This window comes from Pyxicephalus adspersus, chromosome Z (assembly GCF_032062135.1).
Source record: "Pyxicephalus adspersus chromosome Z, UCB_Pads_2.0, whole genome shotgun sequence".
NCBI lineage: Eukaryota > Metazoa > Chordata > Amphibia > Anura > Pyxicephalidae > Pyxicephalus > Pyxicephalus adspersus.
The window spans coordinates 65,723,333-65,742,922 of record NC_092871.1 but is presented as its reverse complement, the minus strand read 5'-3'; the positions used below and the strand labels follow the sequence as shown (position 1 = coordinate 65,742,922).

The window sequence follows — 19,590 nt, the reverse complement described above, 5'->3', positions numbered from 1 at the left end:
GTCTTGACTGCGTCATCCTCTCCCCTATTATGAATAAAATAGCAACGTCTAAGAGGCGTCGGCGGCAGAAAGCAGGAAACCGTTCGCCGGGTGACATCTTCTAATTGCCAGCTAAGGCTTTCGAACATGATGCCTCTGCCAAGTAGACCAAATCAGAGTTGTATATCTTTCAAATACCAGCCATGCAGACAAGTATTGAAAAATCGCTTTATGTAGAGGTACAGCCAATTTAAGCACTACTGCACAATGCGCTCTTGGAGCGGGGAATATTATTACGACCTGAATATTACGCTGTTATATGGCGTTTGGCGAGTCATTAACCCTGATAACACCCCCATACCTGGCGGGTCCTGTGTTGGTCTTAATAATTTCCCTATAGCTAGCCTTTTTAATCAGCTGGACATAACGCTGGGTTCCACATTGGTTTCACGAAGTGACAACCTTTATACGTATAGAGCGTATATCGAATCCCTAATAAATTATAATTCACAAACTTTAGCCGCTCAATTCACAGCCGGATTACTCTATAAAGATACCGCTGGTCATCATGATGACCCGGCTCTTGACGGGCTTCATCAAGAGGTCTCAATATACGGTACGTTCCATAAGCGTTGAATTAATGGGCCCCATTTACGCCGATATATTTAATCAACCGAAGCTGATACTGAATGGATTAGATCTAAAGATAAAGCTGACTAGAAACAAAGATTCTTTCTGCCTTATGTCTGCTGAAGGTACCCAATTTAAAGTACAAATACAACACGCCTCCCTGTATGTCAAAAGAGTTCAAGGATCGCCCGCTGTAAGAATAGCCCACAGTGGCGCTCTGTTAACAGCTAACGCAAAGTACTCGGTCGATCGAGCATCTCTTAAAGTGTATAGTATTTCTGCTGGCACGCGCATATCAAACCACGAAAACCTCTTTCTCGGAAACATTCCAAAAACTATAATACTAGCGTTTATGGACAATGACTCGTTTTCGGGTAATTACCAGAGAAATACATTGTGCTTCAACCACTACAATGTAAATTATGCCGCCTTATATTTGGATGGACAGCAGATACCTGCAAGGCCATTTCAACCTAATTTTTGAGGTGCTTCAGCTGTTCGCGAATATATGGCCCTCATACATATTTTGGGCAAACAAAAGGCTGACAATGCTTTATCGGTGGATCGTTCAGAATTTTTGAACAGTTACACTTTATTCGCTTTTGATTTATCGCCTGATAAGAACCTGGTGGACATTTCTCTCTAGTAAAAACTGGGAATCTCAGGGCTGAAATTAGATTTGCGAAACCTAACGCAAAACACTATTAACATGATTGTGTATTCAATTCATGAGAATAATATTGAAATAAATACCAGAAGAGAAGTATTGTACGATTTTCAATAAAATAAATAACTATGAAATTACCAGCGTTAATAAATCAGACTTTCATGCCCGGCGCATCTTTAAAAGCGTATTTCAATGTGATTTATTACCGGGAAACAAAGTCATCGGCAGACCGGCGGCCTATATTGTAAACATGGATAAATCGCATCAGAGGGGAAAGCACTGGATTTTAATTGTATTATGTACAAATGATTCGTCTATTTTTTTGATAGGTATGAAATATCACCTGAAAATGAAATATTTCCTGATGAATTCATGCAATTTTTATTGTGAAATTCTAAGATTATAAGATATCAAAACAAGCAAATACAGGACGCAACTAGTTCAGTCTGCGGCAATTACTTCATCTATATCTTACTTTGTATTGCTAAAGGGATGCCTTTTGAAAACATTCATGAATGATTTTAGAAAAAATGACCGCATTGTACATGACTATATAGCAAAGCGATTGAAACAATTTTGTCTGCGTTGTTGTAATTACAATCAAACATGCATACCCTACTGTGATAATAAATAGATGTAACATTGAGCGACGTAGATAAAGATAATTTGTTTTTAGCATATAAGGCGTCTTTTATTTTATTTTCAGTATTAAACACAATCGTAAATTGTTTTAAAATCCCCTGCACATGTCTGGACATGACTGGACATGCCAGGACATGTCTGGGCAATAGACAATAAATGGGTGGAGAGTGAGTGGAATATAGGCGAGCTAGGGGGAGGGCGGTAGGCTGGAGATGGGATGGATGTGGGACGGCCTTGGGAGGGGCATGGGGGGGATTATGGTCAGAGTGGGCAGGGAAAGGGGCGTGTTGACCTGTCACTTTTAGTTTGACAAAAGGTACATATGCTTTACTACTAATATATTTGGGTTGGTTATTGTAGAATGTGCTCTATTTGGGGTGCCTTGGTTTTAAAGAAAAGCCAATAGATCTTACAAAAGGGAAAGGTTTATTTACAGCTTAAGATATTATTTACATATGATTTTCAAGACAAAAGGTAGACAGAAGGTAAAGGGTATATAGGAAAGGGGAAGGAAAGGGGTCTAGCTCTATCTCTAGCACATGGTCAATCTCTCACACAACCATACATACCAGGGTTTTCTCTCCTTGAACCACACCCCGCTGCAGGTCCAGAGCGAATCACATTGTTGCTTCATCCTTGGTGAAGTCTTGATCAAGAGGTCACACAGATTGTCCTTGTCCCAGGCTTGGGATTGTTGTCATATACCCCTGCCCCCTCCAGGAAGACTGAAGTTATAGTGAACAGGTTTGGGCAGAAATTGACACCAAATGGTCAAACTGACCAAAGTGTTAATGATCCTCAGACATTCACACATGGAAGATCAATCTTTGTCTCTGTTAAGCAATCCTTTGATGTTTGAGGGACTGCATCTGTCCCCACAGATAATGAGGTTTATAGTTTGTTACCAAGAAGGCAGAATTGTCTTTACATACAAGTCATATTCATATCAATTTTGGTCACTTCCAACAATTATAATTAAAAAAATATTAGATGTAGAATATTATATTTGGTGTTTGCCCATTGGGGGCTGGGTTTGGATTGTAGGAAAATTTACTAAAGACAATATTCCAATAATAATTATTGAACTGCATTGCTGGCAGTTGTGCATTAAGGTTTGTAAAACCTAGCTAGGTATGTCTCACAACAGAACATGAAGTTCATTAACCACCTGAGCGTTTAGCCCGACCTTGGTTCGGGGTAAGCGAACTTGCTCGTTTACCCTGAACTAAAGTCAAGGTGGCTAAAAATAGAAACAAGCATGACATTGCAATCCGATTGTCATACAACATTGTATTACAACAGAATCGCATTACAACTGAAAAAAAATACCGTCCCCGCAGCTCCTCCGGAGACGTCTTCTGTCTTCAGTCTTCTCCCGGCGTGTGCAGTGGCGATCTCCGAGTTTCCCGGTGATGTTGCTGCATGCGTCGGTGCGGGCGGAGGCGGGGCGGGAAATTCAAATAACTTTGAACTGAACTCAATACAAAAAAGTTGTATTGAGTCCAATACAAAGAAATCTTTATATAATATATATATAATTGTATTATATATATATTATATAAGCTACTGTACAGGTACATTACATTATACACTATTTTTTTAAAGATTTTTAAAAATTTTAAATATTAAATTTTCAACATTTTGGACATATTTCGGTGAGTTATGCGGTAATTCGGTGAATTATAAGTAATTATTGAGTAATTCGGTGAATCATAGCCTACAATATAAAATAAATTTCCATGCAAAAAATGTAACACTTTTTGCATGGAAGTACAGAAGTTCGGAAAGAATTAGAACACCCGGTGTTGGCATACGCGTGCCTCGGTGATTCCTGATGATGTCAGTGCATGCGCCCGTCGATGGGGGTCGTAGTGGAAATTCAAATATTTTGTATTGGATTCCATACAAAGTCCTGTATCCAATCCAATACAAAATAATACAAAATCTTTTTATGTGGTTTTGTCTATAGGTATGTGACGTTGGACTCTGTTTTAAAATTTACCACAATAGGGAGGTGTTTTAGAAAAATATATTACTATACAGTATACTGAATTATTGCATTTTCAGTATTTTTTATTTATTTATGTATTCTTGTTTAAGCTGATTTTTGTGTTTTTATTTAATTTTATTAAAAGTAAATTTTGTGTGCTTCAAACTTTTTTTATATTCATGATATCTACTAGACCCTTGTTCGGACATAGTTCTGTAAGTTACAGGTCTACAATTTAAAAAAAAAAAGACAGTGGCTGGTATTTGAAAAAACAGTGTACCGCTTTTGGTAAAGAAATCTAGACATCAGTGTAACGCCCAGGTGGTTAATAATGAAATAATAATAACAATGTGTTATAATGATAACAATAAAATAATCATTCACAAATAAGGTTGCATGACCCTTCCACTCATCCTTAGTCTATCAGGTTATTGTTTTTTTTTTCTTATATTTACATTGCTACATAGTAAGCGGCACTTAATAACATATATTTTTAAAGTCATGACCAGCAGTGTTTTCTTTCGGTCATCAGGATTTGGAGTCCTGGCTGGGATGGCAGTGGGGATCCCTAACAGTCTGGTGGGTTAGGCAGTAACATTGCATCTTCCAGTAACATTGCAAGCTTCAGCAACTACTTATTCTCCCATTGACACTTTAAGCACTGATAAATGGGGTTTACAACCATTGGACTGTATTGGCTTGTTTGCCCAACATGTATATGATTAAATAAAGCTTTTTTTGGGCCCTATAACTATGGATGTGATGGAGGAAATCTGTATGTGACCGATCCAAAGTACACATGTGTGGTGAACGTACTTTAAATATAGAAATTATTATTTGCAGATATATAAACAAATCTTTATGCTAAATGTTTTATTACAAATTGTTGCATGAAGATGGGGATGGGAAGTAATGTAAGACTGAGCAGGCGCTCCCACATCACCAAGTGGACTTTATATGGCGTGGCGTTCTTGAATAACAAAAAAGAGTTCAGGGAGAGTGTTTTCCTGTTTTTATGACTTGTAACTTTCCCCTAATGTGGGCTCCTGCAGAGCAATAACATTTGCTGATTTACAGGTAACCTGACACTGAGGCTTTAATATAATAAAATGACGTCACCGCAGTCGAAAAGGTCCGGCCTTTAAGTCACGAGTCAAACGGCCTTTAAGTCACGAGTCAAACGGCCTCCGCTTTGAAATCCTTTCGCGGCGCTGACTGACTATTCTTTAAATATAACGCAAGCTGCTTCTGCTACAGAAACCTGCCATAATTAAAATTAGAGCTTCTGAGGTGCAGCGGAGATGGTGAGAAGCTAGCGCGGGAGACCTGGAAGAGAAAAGCTCGGGGGACTATTTTCTGTCTTCGGCGGAAAGAGAAGCACGTAAGAGGCGCTTATTTCGATGCAAGATGGCGGCGCCCTTAGAAGCTGTGAGGTAAACAGCTTGTGAACTGGGGAGCGAGGAAACTGGGTCGTCCAGGAAGAGTGACGGCTTCTTGGGTCTGCTGGAAGGTTCTAAAGGAAATAGGTCAGCCAGGTCTTACTAGTTACGGGACGATAACCAGGAAGTGAAGCCTCTGACAATATCGCAGAACTGTAGCTGAAGAGGACCTGTTACCGTTGGTTGACTAAATCTAGTTTAGTTGTTGATTGATGGCTTTGGATTTTAAAACCTTGCTTCTTAGCAAGTGGTCCACTTACGTTCCACTCCCCCCCCCCCCCCTTTTAAGCTAAGTTGTGGGGTCTGTGCAAGAATTGTGACCAGCTGATATGTAATAGACATTTCCTTTAATCATATCTAAGATTAGAAACATTCGAGTGCTGTTTTGCAGCATTGCTATAGACAGTAGTTGTCAGTCTAAGGGGCAGGTATATAGCAGAGTTGGCCACCTTCCCAGCTGGCACTGCCAGGGCTTGGTTTCCTGGGGCCAGGGGTGCCATGCTGCAGGTGCTTCCAATGCTGCTTCGATAAAGCTACATACACACTTCCAATTATTATCGTTGGAAAACGAACGACGAACGTTCATGCACGATATATATGAACGATCGTATAGCACCGATCCTGCACATAGAGTTAACGACACGATCGTTCGTAGATATTGTACACACAATAGATACGATCGTTTGAACGATAGAGGAACTATGTGCATGACAGGAAAGTGAACGGACGTTCGTTCATCACGCATGCTCAGACCATGGACGATCAACGAACGACCGTACACACGAACGATGTTCAACGATCGTCGTCCAATCCGATCCGTCGGTCCGGTCGTTCGTTTCCAGCGACTTTCCTCGTTCGTCGGCGTCGTTGGTTACTTTTTTACGAACGATTTTTTGCCCAATCGATCGTTCGCCGCTCGATTGGAACGATAAAAATTGGAAGTGTGTACGCACCTTAAGAGGGCAGCGATACCATCAGATGGAGGGATACCATATGGGACTGGCCAGGATTCTGTTATCTAGCAATTAATCCTGGCCCCCTAAAGCTCACTCATGACAGAATTTTGTCAAGGTTGCTATGTTGGGGTTATCATTGCAGACTGAAAAACCTGAAGCCTTCTCTGAAGCCTTTTGTTAAATGGCAAGATCCTGCTCTTTGTTGTAGCAGCACATGTTTCTGTACAAGCCATAGAAATATCTTTGCAAAAAAAAACATTTCATAGGAGAAAATGTGGGTTTACCTTAACCGTTGCATTCTGAAAATGTAGACCCCCTCTTCCAATTGCTTCACTAATGATCCTTAATTAAGTATTCATATCAGTGTAAAGCCAGGTTAATTATATATTTTGGGTCAGGAAAGGAAAGAGCTCAGTAGGACAACTTGTATTTTCAGAATAAGTCTGCATTAGCAGTTTATCTCAGGAGGACTCTCTTTAAAATAAATACAATGATTTTTATATGAAGTAGGACAGCTGCACTATATTTATCTCTAATAAGATTGAGTTGTCTCCTAAATACTTTTGTTTGGGTTTTGAGGAGCTTTTTAATAGCGAATAGAGTTGGATAGCTGCAGATTGCATGATGTTGGCTGGGATCTTCTATATTCAATAGAATCAATTAGCATGGAAATAAATTAGCTTTACCGGTTTGGTAAAGGGGGATCATCAGAGATCTGGTAAGGGTGGAATCACTGGGACTAATCACCAATTTACCATTTTTTTTTTTTTTTTGTCTGGGTGCAAATTGCTGTTTTGGGACTGCAGATTCAGCAATTAGTCACCAGGTGGGAGAGAGATCTGATCTCCTAAAGGTTGATCCCATCAGTGGCATTCCCTGGAAATTCAAGAAAGTAAGGGCATACATAACCCCTTCACATAGGTCAGGCCTGGGCATAGCAACCCTTTGGGATTTGCCAAGTCACTTTTTTTATGATTGGATTTATGTATGGTGTGTTTTAACCTGTGCTGTATGGATTTACATTGTTTTGCAATAGATGTTTGCTTGAAAAAAATTATATTGATTTTTCACCTTTTTTTTTTCACCTCAAGCAGTTATATTGTATTAGGTTGCTATTGCCTCTTGCATTTGCTCATATAGATGGGTTACTTAGGAAGGTAGAAACAAGTTTTTGGCTCTATTTTAATCTAATAGTTCCCTGAAATCTATGGATAGCTGGTGGTGATCTTGTGCAGCTATAACATTGACAGGCAATGTCTGTTGTCTGCATGGAGAAGTAACCCTAACAAACACACATCTGTTCCCTGCTGCTTGTTTACTATAAGAAAATGTACAATTTTGTAGTATATTTACAGGCATTGATTTTTAAGAGGCAACAATATTCCAAACTGTAAACTATCGATCCTATAAATTACTTTTGATTTTTGAGGATGTTGATGCTTTTCTATTACTCGGTGTGCAGTCAGGAACTAGAAGAAATGGTATGGCTAATGGTATTGCTTCATCAGGAAATAATGGTGTGACCCACTTGTGTATGCAGGTAAAACATTTTGTTTTAACCACCATTAACTAGATACAGCTTATAAAACTACAGATAAAATCTCAAGTATTTTAAATTAATTTTAAAAAATAAGTTTTATTCGCCTGAAATGTCAGCTTGCAAAAAAAATAAAACTACTGTAGGATAATCAGTTCCCTCTCTTTTAAATATATTTTTTATATATTTTTTGCACATTATAGCTAATGCTTCTTCTGTCCAATTATACCCAATGCTGGCCCAGCTCCTCTACTCTTCACCTACCTATGTAACTTTTATGTAGTTGTCCGGGAAGAAATGGAGATCAATACTTTTAATCACCTGAAAAGCAGCTCTGAGTCTGATGACATCATATCTGCTATGACGGCGGACAGCAGCCATCTTTTTGCTTCTGGATTGCTACAGAGGGGAGATTTTTATTTTAGTAAATAACCTGCAAAAATACACATTAATACAAACTGTTGCTGAGAGAAGCTGTAAAGCAGTCTGATATAATGATTTAGCAGTAACAGGCTTTATAATATATAGCAGGTCAGCCACTTTTTTTTTTTTTGCACCAAATAGCAGCAGCCATTGCAAACACAGTGCTTGGCTAAGATTGTTTATATATATATATATATATATATATATATATATATTAGTTGCTTGTCCCTGTAGATAAAATTCTATTGACATTCCCAAGGAGAAAAGGTATAAATGCTGCTGTTCCTTTTTTTTGTTAAACAATTTTTTTAGGTGGTTTCTCAAATAATTTCTCCACTGTGGTAAATACTCAAAATAGCCGTGCCCTACTGTAAGGTTAAATGTGATCAGTCCCTTCTGGGGACCAAGCACTAGAGCAAGCTCTCTGAAATATGGTTGGTGAAAATAATGGTCTGGCGACTAATCGCCCCACCTCCTCCATGTTAGATATTTTGTTCCTGCTTTTAGTTTATATGTCATTTACCATACATAAAAGCATGGAGACAAATGAATGCACAATCCATGTACGTGTTTTCTTTAGTTACAAATCAAAGCATTTAAAAAGCAGCCTTTCCTGACATTTTTAAATGAAGAAAGCCTTGAAATTACACTCAGGGAACCCCTACTATAATATATACAGTTTATAGTACTTTAGTGTGGTGGTCAATTGGAAGAATGCCTCTTGCATTGCTGGTCAGTGGGAAGAATGTCAGGCTTACACAGAAACATAACTACAAAATCATTGGTGTCAGACTGACCTACAAGGTCCAAATTTCTCATTGCTGGAGAAACCACTAGCAGCCTTTGGAAGAACCTTATTGTTCCACAGGACTCTGTTTTGGAAACACTGTTGTAGAATATTCTGTAAAATCTGTGCAGTGTCACTAAGCCGATACAAAACTTTTACAGCTTGCTCCTGTGATATGGCATAGTGAATCACTTCTGCTTTAAATTTTCCAATAATATTTCAGCAGCTAATTCAGATGCCCCTGCTTTTAGCCTGATTTAAAACAGCAAATGTTGTGTAGAGAATAAATAATTTTAGATTTTTAAAGATTGTAGAACAATTTGCATGTACAAATAGGTTTGTCATACCTGAAAGTTGCTCCTTACCTTTACTACCCCTCCTTCATCAGACATTTTTTGTTTCTAGTTGGAACAGTTATCTATAAATTATAAATGAACTGAAAGTTTGCCATGGTCTCTTTTATCACTGTATTTATTATGTTCCCTGCATGTGGATAATTAAAATATTGAATCATGAACACAAAACTGTTTCAAAGAAACTGTGCCACCACCCCATATATTACCTTTCCAGGTAAATGTACTTGCGTAGTAATATCTATTTTTGTGCGTGTGTTATGGACTTCTTGCATTAATCACTTTTTTTGAGTTTTACGACCTCGATGTGCTAGTAGATGCAGCCACTCCACTTGTCTCCCATAACTCAGCAGTCAGGAATCTGTCATGTGGATCTGCATTGATTTCATAAGGGTATCAGATGCTTTCAGTAGTAAAAGTGATATTCGAGCCAGATTAGGTACTTGTTTGTATGTACTAGGCATATTGTCATATGCAATGGGTAATCTCTCTTCACCTCAGTCCTACCCCAGAGAAACTTGCAGCCATTTTTCTTTAGCCCCTGGCTCACAGTAACTTGTAGTCTGTCTCTTTCAGTTCCTGCCGCAGAGGAGAGAGTGTAACTTGTTGTAGGGGTAGATCTAATCAGATGCAGATTATGGAGTTTGAAGCTCCTTTGTTAAACCAAAACACACTCCATTTAGTTAAGTTTTCAGCAACTACTAATTTACCATCTTGGCATTACCTATGTGCCATTTTGTGGATCAGACCTTTTTTTGGCCTGGAGAATGAGTTTAATGTACAAATTTTAATTAGAAAAGTAGCACTATGTATACCAATGTATAGAGCTAGCACTATGTATAACAATGTATGGGACTAAAGTACACTGAGGCATTAGTGAAAGCACTGCTCATCCCCTGGCCTAGACTGGGGGCTTTCTTGTGACTGTTAAAGGTTTCCCTGCTGCAAAGTTTTCACTGATGCTCACAAAAAAGATTTAGGGATGCTTCAAGTTAGATGTGTAAATAGCCATTTTATACATATTTACATACATTTTATAAACCTTGGGTTGTTCAAAATATATATTATATATGTAAAATTACGTGTTGACAAATATTATGCATTTAACCTGGATGCCTCTACATGGCTTTAGATATGCTGTTGTTTTATATGACAAATATTGATTTTTGCCCCCCCAAAAATGTGAATAAAAAAAATTGGAATATTCACTCCCCCTTCCTTGTCTTGTGACCAACTTTCTGGCACTATGACTTCCTATTAATATTTTAGGTATATAAAAACAAAAACGAAAATCTTCTAGTTTTATAAATCTCACCTTGTAAGCACCCCTCCCCTATTCCAGGTTCACACAGGCTGTCCCTCCCCTATTCTCTAGCAGTGCTGAGTTTTCCATTTGGGGGTGGGGGGGGGGGGTTGCATAAAAATGTATCCACCCAAGTAGCTGTGTATAATTATGTCATCGGCAGCCTAATTGCTGTGTGTGTTTGTGTGTCAGTCATTCTGCAGCCCTAAACTCTGTGTACAAACCTCCATATCTCTTAAACCAGTGGTCCCCAACCTTTTGGAGCTCGCGGACTACTAAATGCATGGACTCTAGACCACGCATGCACGGGGAGCCATGTTGCTCTCAAAGGGGAAGAAACTTCCCCCAAAGTGATGTCATGATGCCACAGCCTGACCATTCTCCCATCGCAGGCCCTTGCAGCCTCTGAACACAACCCGCCCTGCGCCTGCGATGCATACCGGAGACATGGTCCGCTCCTCTGGCCAGTGCACCCCCTCCCCCCAAGAAGGGTCCTTCTGACCCTGCTGTGGGGTCCACCGGGAGCCCCGGTCCTAAACTGTATGTCATAATGACTTGAAATTTTTAGGGTGCACAGGGGACACTCATAGTTAGTAGTAACCACACCATTTCAGCACTCCAGCTTTTCACAATTTTCAAGATATGGGGATCAGAATTGTAAAAACTTGTGAAAATGTAACAATGGAAGTGCTGTTTCTAAAGCAAGTACACCTAGGTGTCCTTAATTGAAAATGCATATTGGACCACTTGCATAAAAAGAAGCATTGGGATGATTGATACCTACCTGTCACAAATCCATAACTGTCATGCTATGTTACCCTGTCTGCGTCTCCTCTGTTGAACCCCAATTTCCCTAGAATGGTGGAGTGTACAAAACTGAAAATGTAGGTGCAGTGGGAGACACCTGTGGCTAAGATAGGCTTCAAGGTAGAGAAGCGGGCAGTTTGATGGGCAGAGGTTTTTTATGTTTTAGGGGGGTTTATACATTTTTTTTTTCTCCACCTGCACTTACATTTTTAGTTTTCTGCACTTCCCTATTCCAGATAAATTGGGGTTCAAAGAACAGAAGCAGAAAGTGTAGCATAGTATTACAAATAGTTTGTGAAAGGTAGGTAAAAAATGTAGGTGCTCTACCCCAATGCTCCCTGCTATGTAAGTGGCCCCGTGGGGGGCCCTAATTTGTATTTTAAATTTTAGACTCCTAGGTACACTTTCTTATGAGACAGCAACCTAAATGTTCAATCCCCACAAGTTTTTGAATAGGTGATGGCCATACCTTGAAATTCTTTAAAGAAATTTTGGTTATTAGTAGCTATGATAATGATTTTACACAGGCAGTTTTTTTTTTATTCTATGGTCAGTGATGAGAGAGCGGGGGACATGGGCTGTACTGCCCCCATCTGCTATCACATGCATGATGCCCCTAAAGCATCACCACATTTTAACATTATATAACGGGTGGCATTCCTCTTTTTTATATAATAGAATAAAATTATATAACAGAAAAATGTTTTTTTTTTTACCTTTTTATGGGGAAGGACCCCTCCCCCTCCATCTTTACTGCCATGGTGGTAAAGACTGCAGGGTAAATTTGAAGCCTCCTGGGGTATTTGTCACATATTCTAGGTGGCTTTAATAAAAAGGATTAGGGGGAAAAAACAAGGCTTGTGCATACCTTAAAAACACTTTCATAGCAGTGACAAGTTATTCTATTAAAAGTCTATGGAGATGATTTAGGTAGAAAACTGCACTTAAACATTGCGTCTAGAATTGGAAAAATTGTACCGTCTGGGGGAAAAAGGACAAACATTGGATCATTTGTTGTAAACCTATGTTTTTGTACACCAAAAAAGCTGTGGGCAGCAAATAGTTACTAATGTGTACTGCAGCTCTGTAACCCCTTCTCAGTATGATGTTTTGTGTAAAAGCATGAGGAAATGGAAATTGTGGGAAAAAAAATCTTCCTCTGACAGTTGAGTTGGCAGGTTGCCTGTACTCACTGACTGCTTTGTCTACACAAAGCTCAGCCTAAGCAATTGTCTGACAACTGGTTGGATGCAGAAAATTGCTGGGTGCACCACCCTGCTAAAAGGGGCCTGTGGAGAACACCGATACAGATATTTATCTCAAAATATAACTGTTAAGTTTTTTTTCCCAAATGGGTTGGAGTCTGTATTTTATTTTAGGGCAGTTTTATTCCCCTTGCAACACTACGCAGAAAAAAAAATAGCTGGTTGTGTGTAAGATATATATCTGTTAGTTCTGTAAACAGGATGGAACCACAAAGTACATCAGGATGGGCAGGGGCTTCCAGTCAGCATTACACAGTTAGGTCAGGTATGGATGATGGGATTTAGGTTGTCCAGGTAGCAGCACACAGATAAGTGATAATGGTGCAGGTAGATATGGTGACAGAAGAAATGCAGGGACTCTGGTGGGTGAAAGGTGGGAGCAATGTAGGGGTGGATGGTGGGAGAGGGGAAGAAGAAATCTTCCTGAAAAGATCCAGCCTGCAGCAGTTAACACAAATGTGCCAGCTAATGCATACCCAAAACGCAAGTTAATGCTTAGCTTTTCCCAGAGCTTTCTGTCTGAACACTGCCAATGACATGTTGAAATAGTGTACAAAGCTTTATGTTTAAAATCTTGTGAAAAGCATCCCATGAGGAGTAGGGTTTCACTGCTCTGGCACAAGTGAACTAAAATCAGATGTGATTCCAGCATATTTCTTGCCATTAGCGGCTTTCTTACAGGCATTTTGCATAGGCCAGTTTGTGTAACTTCCCAAGATTTTTTTCTTTCTTCCAGTGGGTAAATGATAGGACACAAACAGCAACAAAATCCAGTGGTGTCTTTTTTTTTTTTTTTTTTTTTTTTTCAAAAGCATAAAACAGTAGAGAGATACTTTGTGGTAGCAGCAATATTGTCACCCAGAGCAGACTGAAAAAACTAGAAAAACAGGTAACTATTTTGAGTCATTTCTGTTGATAACACTGGGGAACAATTTTGAACATTTTTGTTGACTTCAATTTTTAAGCTTATTTACACTAAAATAGGTATGCTCAGTCTGAAAGTGCAGTTAGTTTTCTTCTATCACATCAGATTTTCTCTCTACCGCTTATAATATTGTGATTACTGTAGCATGGATTTGTATAGGCTATTCATTTACATGCAAGATGGTGTGGTCAGAGGTTGTGTGCTGCTCTATGTAGTGAATAAGCAAAATTTATTTCTCTACTTAAACACATATTTCCTTTCTTTCAGATCATGTCTGGCTCTGCTGTTTCTCGTCGTAAAGGCCTAAACAACCCTTATTCATTTTGTTATATCTGTGGCAGTTTCCCCATTCCCAGTCAAAGGGCGGACGACAGCAGATTTGTAGAGTAAGCCTATTTAGCATATGTAGTTAAACTTGGGGATCAAGATAAGTCTTGGGCCCCTCATAAGATGTGCAAACAATGTGTCGTGGGTTTACGGATGTAAAAATAAATGTAACATAGAGTATCCTAGTCTACCATTAGCTATACGCCCAGTGGCTCATTCAGATGAAATCGTCGGTTTTTGTTACACTACCCTCTCTTGAAGAACATGATTTAGGTGATGAACTAGATGACAACAGTGATGAAGAATTTGAAATTGAAGAGGACTCTGTTCGTAAAGGAATTGATCAGCATGATTTGAGTGATTTGGCACTATTAAAGGCTTCAGAACTCCTAGCATCAAGACTGCGTGAAAAAATCTTACTTGAAAAATAAAAAAAGTATCGTTCATTGGAACCAGAGAAAATTTAATTTCTGCACTACTTTAGAACTGACAGTGGCTTTGTGTATTGCCATAACATACCTGGTTTAATGGAGGAATTGAGAATTCCAATCTTTTACTCAACTGAATGGCGACTATTCATCAATAGCTCAAAGTGGAGCTTATAGGTGTGTCCTTCACAGTGGCAATATAATTGGGTCAGTCCCAACTGGCCATTCAGTTTCTCTTTGAAGAATATGCAGACATAAAGAGTCATTGAGTTGTTGCAATATCGCCAACACAGTTGAGTCATCTGTGTTGACCTTAAAATGGTATGCTTCCTTCTTGGTCAGCAATGCAGATACACCAAGTATCCCTGTTATCTGTGCATGTGGGACAGCAGAGCTTGTGGGAGGCATTGGGTGGAAAAGAATTGGCCTCCAAGATCTGCCCTAAAACCTGGTGATCTAAACATTCTACATGAGCCACTTATTGATTGAAAGAATATTATATACCTGGCTCTGCACATGAAACTGTGTCTGATAAAGCAGTTCGTTAAAGCTTTGCCAACTAAAGGAGACTGTTTCAAGTACCTAATTTTGGCATTTCCTAGCCTGTGATTTAAAAAAAAAAAATAAGCAAATAAATACACAGAAATTGTCTAGAAATTTTTGGAGAGCTACAAAATGGTTGGTTGCAATATGAGCATCAAGGTGCAGTTTCTGCATAGCCATCTTTCTAACTTCCCGGAAAACCTTGGTGCAGTCAGTGATGAGCAAGGTGAACGATTCCACCAAAATTTGAAGGTCATGGAAGGACAGTATCAGAGTAGATGGGATGGTCATGGAAGGACTGTATCGAGTAGATGGGATGTACATATGATGGTTGATTATTGTTGGAGCATCCGGCCGGATTGTCCTAACACTGAAATAGGCAAAAGAATAAGAACGTTCATAGGTCATTAAGAAATGGTCGGTCAGCAATATTTCCTGTCACATTTTTATATTTTAATTTGAAAACAAAAACCATAAAAAACAATGAAACTGTAACTAGGGGGGTAAACAGCCTTACAATGTTCTTGTACCTGCAGGTTTTACTACTTCAGGGAGTGATTAGTTGAATAAATTTAGAAGTGATTAGTTGAATAAATTTAGAATGAGGCAACTAATACTATGTTAAATAATGTCATTTAGAGACTAACTCCGGTCATAATCATGTGGACTAAATAAAAATATATCTGAGTAAGTTGTACAGCCAGCTGTTGGTGATCAACGTAAGGACAGCATTCTCTGTTCATACCAGACTGTATGATTAAAAAAAAAAATAATCAGCTCCTGCAATTGTGTTGTGGAGAGAGATTGTTGCAAGTACCCTGTTTCCCCGATGATGATACACTGTCTTATTTTTTTTTTTGAAGGCCAAAATATGCTCTAGGGCTTATTTTCAGGGGGATGCCTTATTTACCCATGAAGAAGACTACAGTACACAGTTATTGTTTCGGGGAAACACGGTATGATATCCAAGTTTTTAAAAACCTTTGGGGATAGGTGTCCATATGTTGGAGCGTCTCTGTTTTATCTATCATCATAAGCGTGTGAAGATACTGGGTAAATTGAGAAAGTGAGGGGCCTTTTGGGTCTAACCATTGCTTCAGATAACTCTTCTTTGCAGCTAAAAGGCACAGATGCTCAAATTTAGAAAGTGCCACAGTGTTAGAAGGTCATGGTGTTGGGACACAGGGGGAACCTCAACATGAAACAGAGCAAGATGTGGAGATGGGTGTCTAGTGTGACCTGAGATTCTCTCTACAAATCCAAACACTAGGTCCCAAAAAGTCATAATATCGGGACAGTCCCATGGGGCATGCTCTAGAGAAAACCAAGGGTATTTGACATTGGGAGAAGCAGTTAAACGATCAGAGATCGTTTGCGGTCTTACTTTCATATTGAAGGCATATTAAGCCCTATATATGATTTTAAACTGTAGTTCCCTCTATTGTTCACTCACTATTTATTTGTGCACATGATTCAAACTTGCCTCTAGCATATCCAAGGTATCGGTATAGTTACATGCTAGATTGCCCATCGTTTGTTAAAGGAATGTGTAATTACCTTGCTTGTAATTTGTCCCATTAGCATTGGGTAAATATGGGACATTGAGTGCTTTACCGAGGGATCTCCCAGTATCCTAGACACTGGAGGTGGGAGTCTTAAACCTATACGACCACTCTGACTTTCCAAAAAAGCCGATTTCACTTGTAGATAGTAAAGCAAATGCTGTCTCGGTATAGCATACTTGACTTGGAATATTTTAAAGGGCATTATATGGTTGTCCTCGTCTAACATCTGAGCTAGGGATTTAACTCCTCAATATGCCCAGAATTTGTATTCTTAGTGTGTACAACCTTGTGGGAATCCTGGGGTGGAACAAATGGGTGCCGCTAATGTTGTCCCAATGCCACAACTGTAATTTTTTGAGTTCCCTCCAAGCCAAAAGTGTGTCCCTAAACAGTAGGTTATCTTGAATATTGCGGGGAATAGCAGAGTAGGATGAGTTCAGTAACCCTAACGACCAGGGACGAACCATTGGGGACTCGAGTTTACTGGCAGTATAATGAGATGTCCAATGCATGTGTACATGCGCACATCAGGAAAATTAATACCTAGGTTTTCCTTGGGACAAGACAATTTGGCCCTGGCTATTCATGGTGTCTTCCACTGCCACAAGAAAGATACAAAAGTGGAGTGATTTTTTTTTTTTTTTGTACATCTGAATGTTTCAAAAGGAAGGGGAGGGTCTGTAATGGATAAAGGAGTTTGGCAAAAGGTTATTTTTTGATCAACAAGTGACAGCGGCCCAATAATGATAAAGGTAGGGTTTTCCAATTGGTCAGTTCCGCTATGATTTTGGTTATCAATGGGCAGTAATTTCATTGTTTTTAATGTATGTAAAATCTGTATGTTTGACAAAATTCGAGGAAACCCTGTATCGTAAAAACTGGATGTGATAGCAAAAAACTGAGGTCATTTCTGGATTCACCACCGAAAATTAGTAAAAAAAAAAAGCAAGTGTAAGATCTAACTCATCAAAAAATGCGTTCCCCAGTGTAATGTTTGATTAGTAGGAGAACTTATGTTGGATGTAATAAAATACTTTTATTATATGATTTTTTTTTTTAAATTTGCTTTTTCCATTATTGTACTTATTGAAATTACTAATAACCATATATCAAAAGTTAATGAGCCTCTAACAGTTTAAAGCAAATTATAAAGTAAGCCCTCCAGGGCCACCAAGGCTAGTTGGAGCAACCGGGGTGGGGAAGAGTTCTTCCAACTGTGGAGCCTAGTAGGTTACTGGGGTATTACGCTTGTAGAAGAATTTTAAACTTCACATTGTGATGGGACAGTGCCATATACTGAATGCCCCAGCAGTTGCAGTGTGATAAAAAATTCTCTGTCCACTTCTAAGATGTAAACTGTTTAAGTATTTGGAACATATTTATAGCCTTGTCAGAGATTGTAGACTACTGCTAGCACAATGTTTTGACTTCAGGTGACTACCCTGTGTTAAATATTCCACTGCCATACACAAACTACCAGTGCTTATGTGGATGATGGCAAAGGATACCAATGTCCGAGAAGCAAGTCTCTCTTTAGTGAGTCTCCTTGTGATTACAATCTTTTCATCCTTGCTGTCTCCATGAATAAATGCAGAATCTGCACAAACGCTATAAAGTAAACTAGAAGCATTCCAACATTTAAGTATACTCAAGCACCGGTTTATCATAAAGTGCATTGCACATTGTAGAAGTGTTTTTTCCATGCTATTTCATTGGATTCTTCAGTGATAAGATAATATGATATAATGTGACTTGGTATGTTAATATATGAATGATGTTTTTATCAATTGGTACACTTTTGTATGCTGGCTTGCTTTTGTTTTACTGTATATTAGTCTATCTCCATAGCATGGCCAACTGGATTCAAACTTGTTGATCTTAAGAAAGGGTTTCCCCAGGTGGATGGAGCAGAGCAAGTATTTTAGTGACCCAATCTAACAAAAATAAATCTGAATTAGAGGTGACAAACTTTGCTTGGTTCCCATCCCTAAGAAGGGGGGTGTTAGCCACTAGAAAAGACCCTACTACCCATTTAGGGGCAGGTACCCCTATCATATTTATTTTATGTTCTTCCTCCTAGGGTCAGTGTTAGTACCCAAAACATGTGGCTGGCGTTCCACTTTATCAAATGCTAATGCTATACTTGTAGCACTCATGCCATCATGTCAAGTTCTGGCCACATAACAGACATTATGGCATGATAGGTCCACCTGATAGACAAGGTAATTCAAATAAAGGTGGGGCTTGTGTGGTTAAATCCTGGGAGCTAAACAAGGATACTTTCGGTGAGAATCTAAATAAAAAAAAAATAAATAAATACATCTTTGCTAATGTGTATGTGCTTTGAGTATCTGTGCTTTGAAATGTCTGTATTATATTGTTGAAGAATGTTTGTTTGTGTGTGTGTATTTATATACTTTTTTTCTTCTTTCATCAGAGGTTAGAGGGGGCACAGATGAGGACCCTGCTGTGACCTTTAGCCTCCCGTGTCCTGTCATCAGCACATACGCCTGTCTAGCAGTATGGCCCAACAAATTATTGTGTGGGAGCATCTCTATATGCTTGAGTCTCCAGACCTGCAACAACTGGATGAAATCCACAGGCTTATAAGTGATCACCTCAGTACTGGTATGCTGTATTCATGTTGCATGTGGGGACTTCTCACACATCTGTCTGTGTTTTTAATAGTAATTAAGAAACAATCACAGAAAAGAAACCTTGGCTTTTTTTTTTCTGTATGTAAAAAAGAAAAAAAATCGCCATAGGATTATTGACAAGTGTTGCAAGAAAAATCTTAACGCAAGCTGAATTCTCCTATCATTTGACATTAATTGTAGATTCTTCTCAAAGTTTGACAGGTGCATATGACTTCTTCATAAGCTGCATCAACCTTTTTAAAGCTGTGATGTGATAATGATAGAGTAATTGGCTCAAGTTAGACAACCTCTAACCCTTTTCATCCCATTCAGATTGCATTATTTAGAAATTTACTTTAAGGTATTTCTTTAGGTAATAAGCAGGTGG

General features: G+C 38.9%; 1 protein-coding gene across 4 annotated transcripts in view; it reads left to right on the top strand.

Moving 5' to 3' along the window:
- Positions 1 to 5,083: 5,083 nt before the first annotated feature.
- Positions 5,084 to 19,590, top strand: part of TSC1 (TSC complex subunit 1) — a 62,309-nt gene continuing 47,802 nt past the window's right edge. Inside the window, exons 1-3 of one of the 4 annotated variants that reach the window (XM_072429672.1) lie at positions 5,084 to 5,341; positions 13,971 to 14,089; positions 19,004 to 19,194. In XM_072429672.1, coding sequence (XP_072285773.1) covers positions 19,089 to 19,194 — 106 coding nt within the window. In that variant the 5' untranslated portion in view covers positions 5,084 to 5,341; positions 13,971 to 14,089; positions 19,004 to 19,088. Of the gene's footprint in view, positions 5,435 to 13,970; positions 14,090 to 19,003; positions 19,195 to 19,590 lie in introns of all 4 variants that reach the window. The other 3 variants (XM_072429673.1, XM_072429670.1, XM_072429674.1) reach the window with 3 other exon arrangements.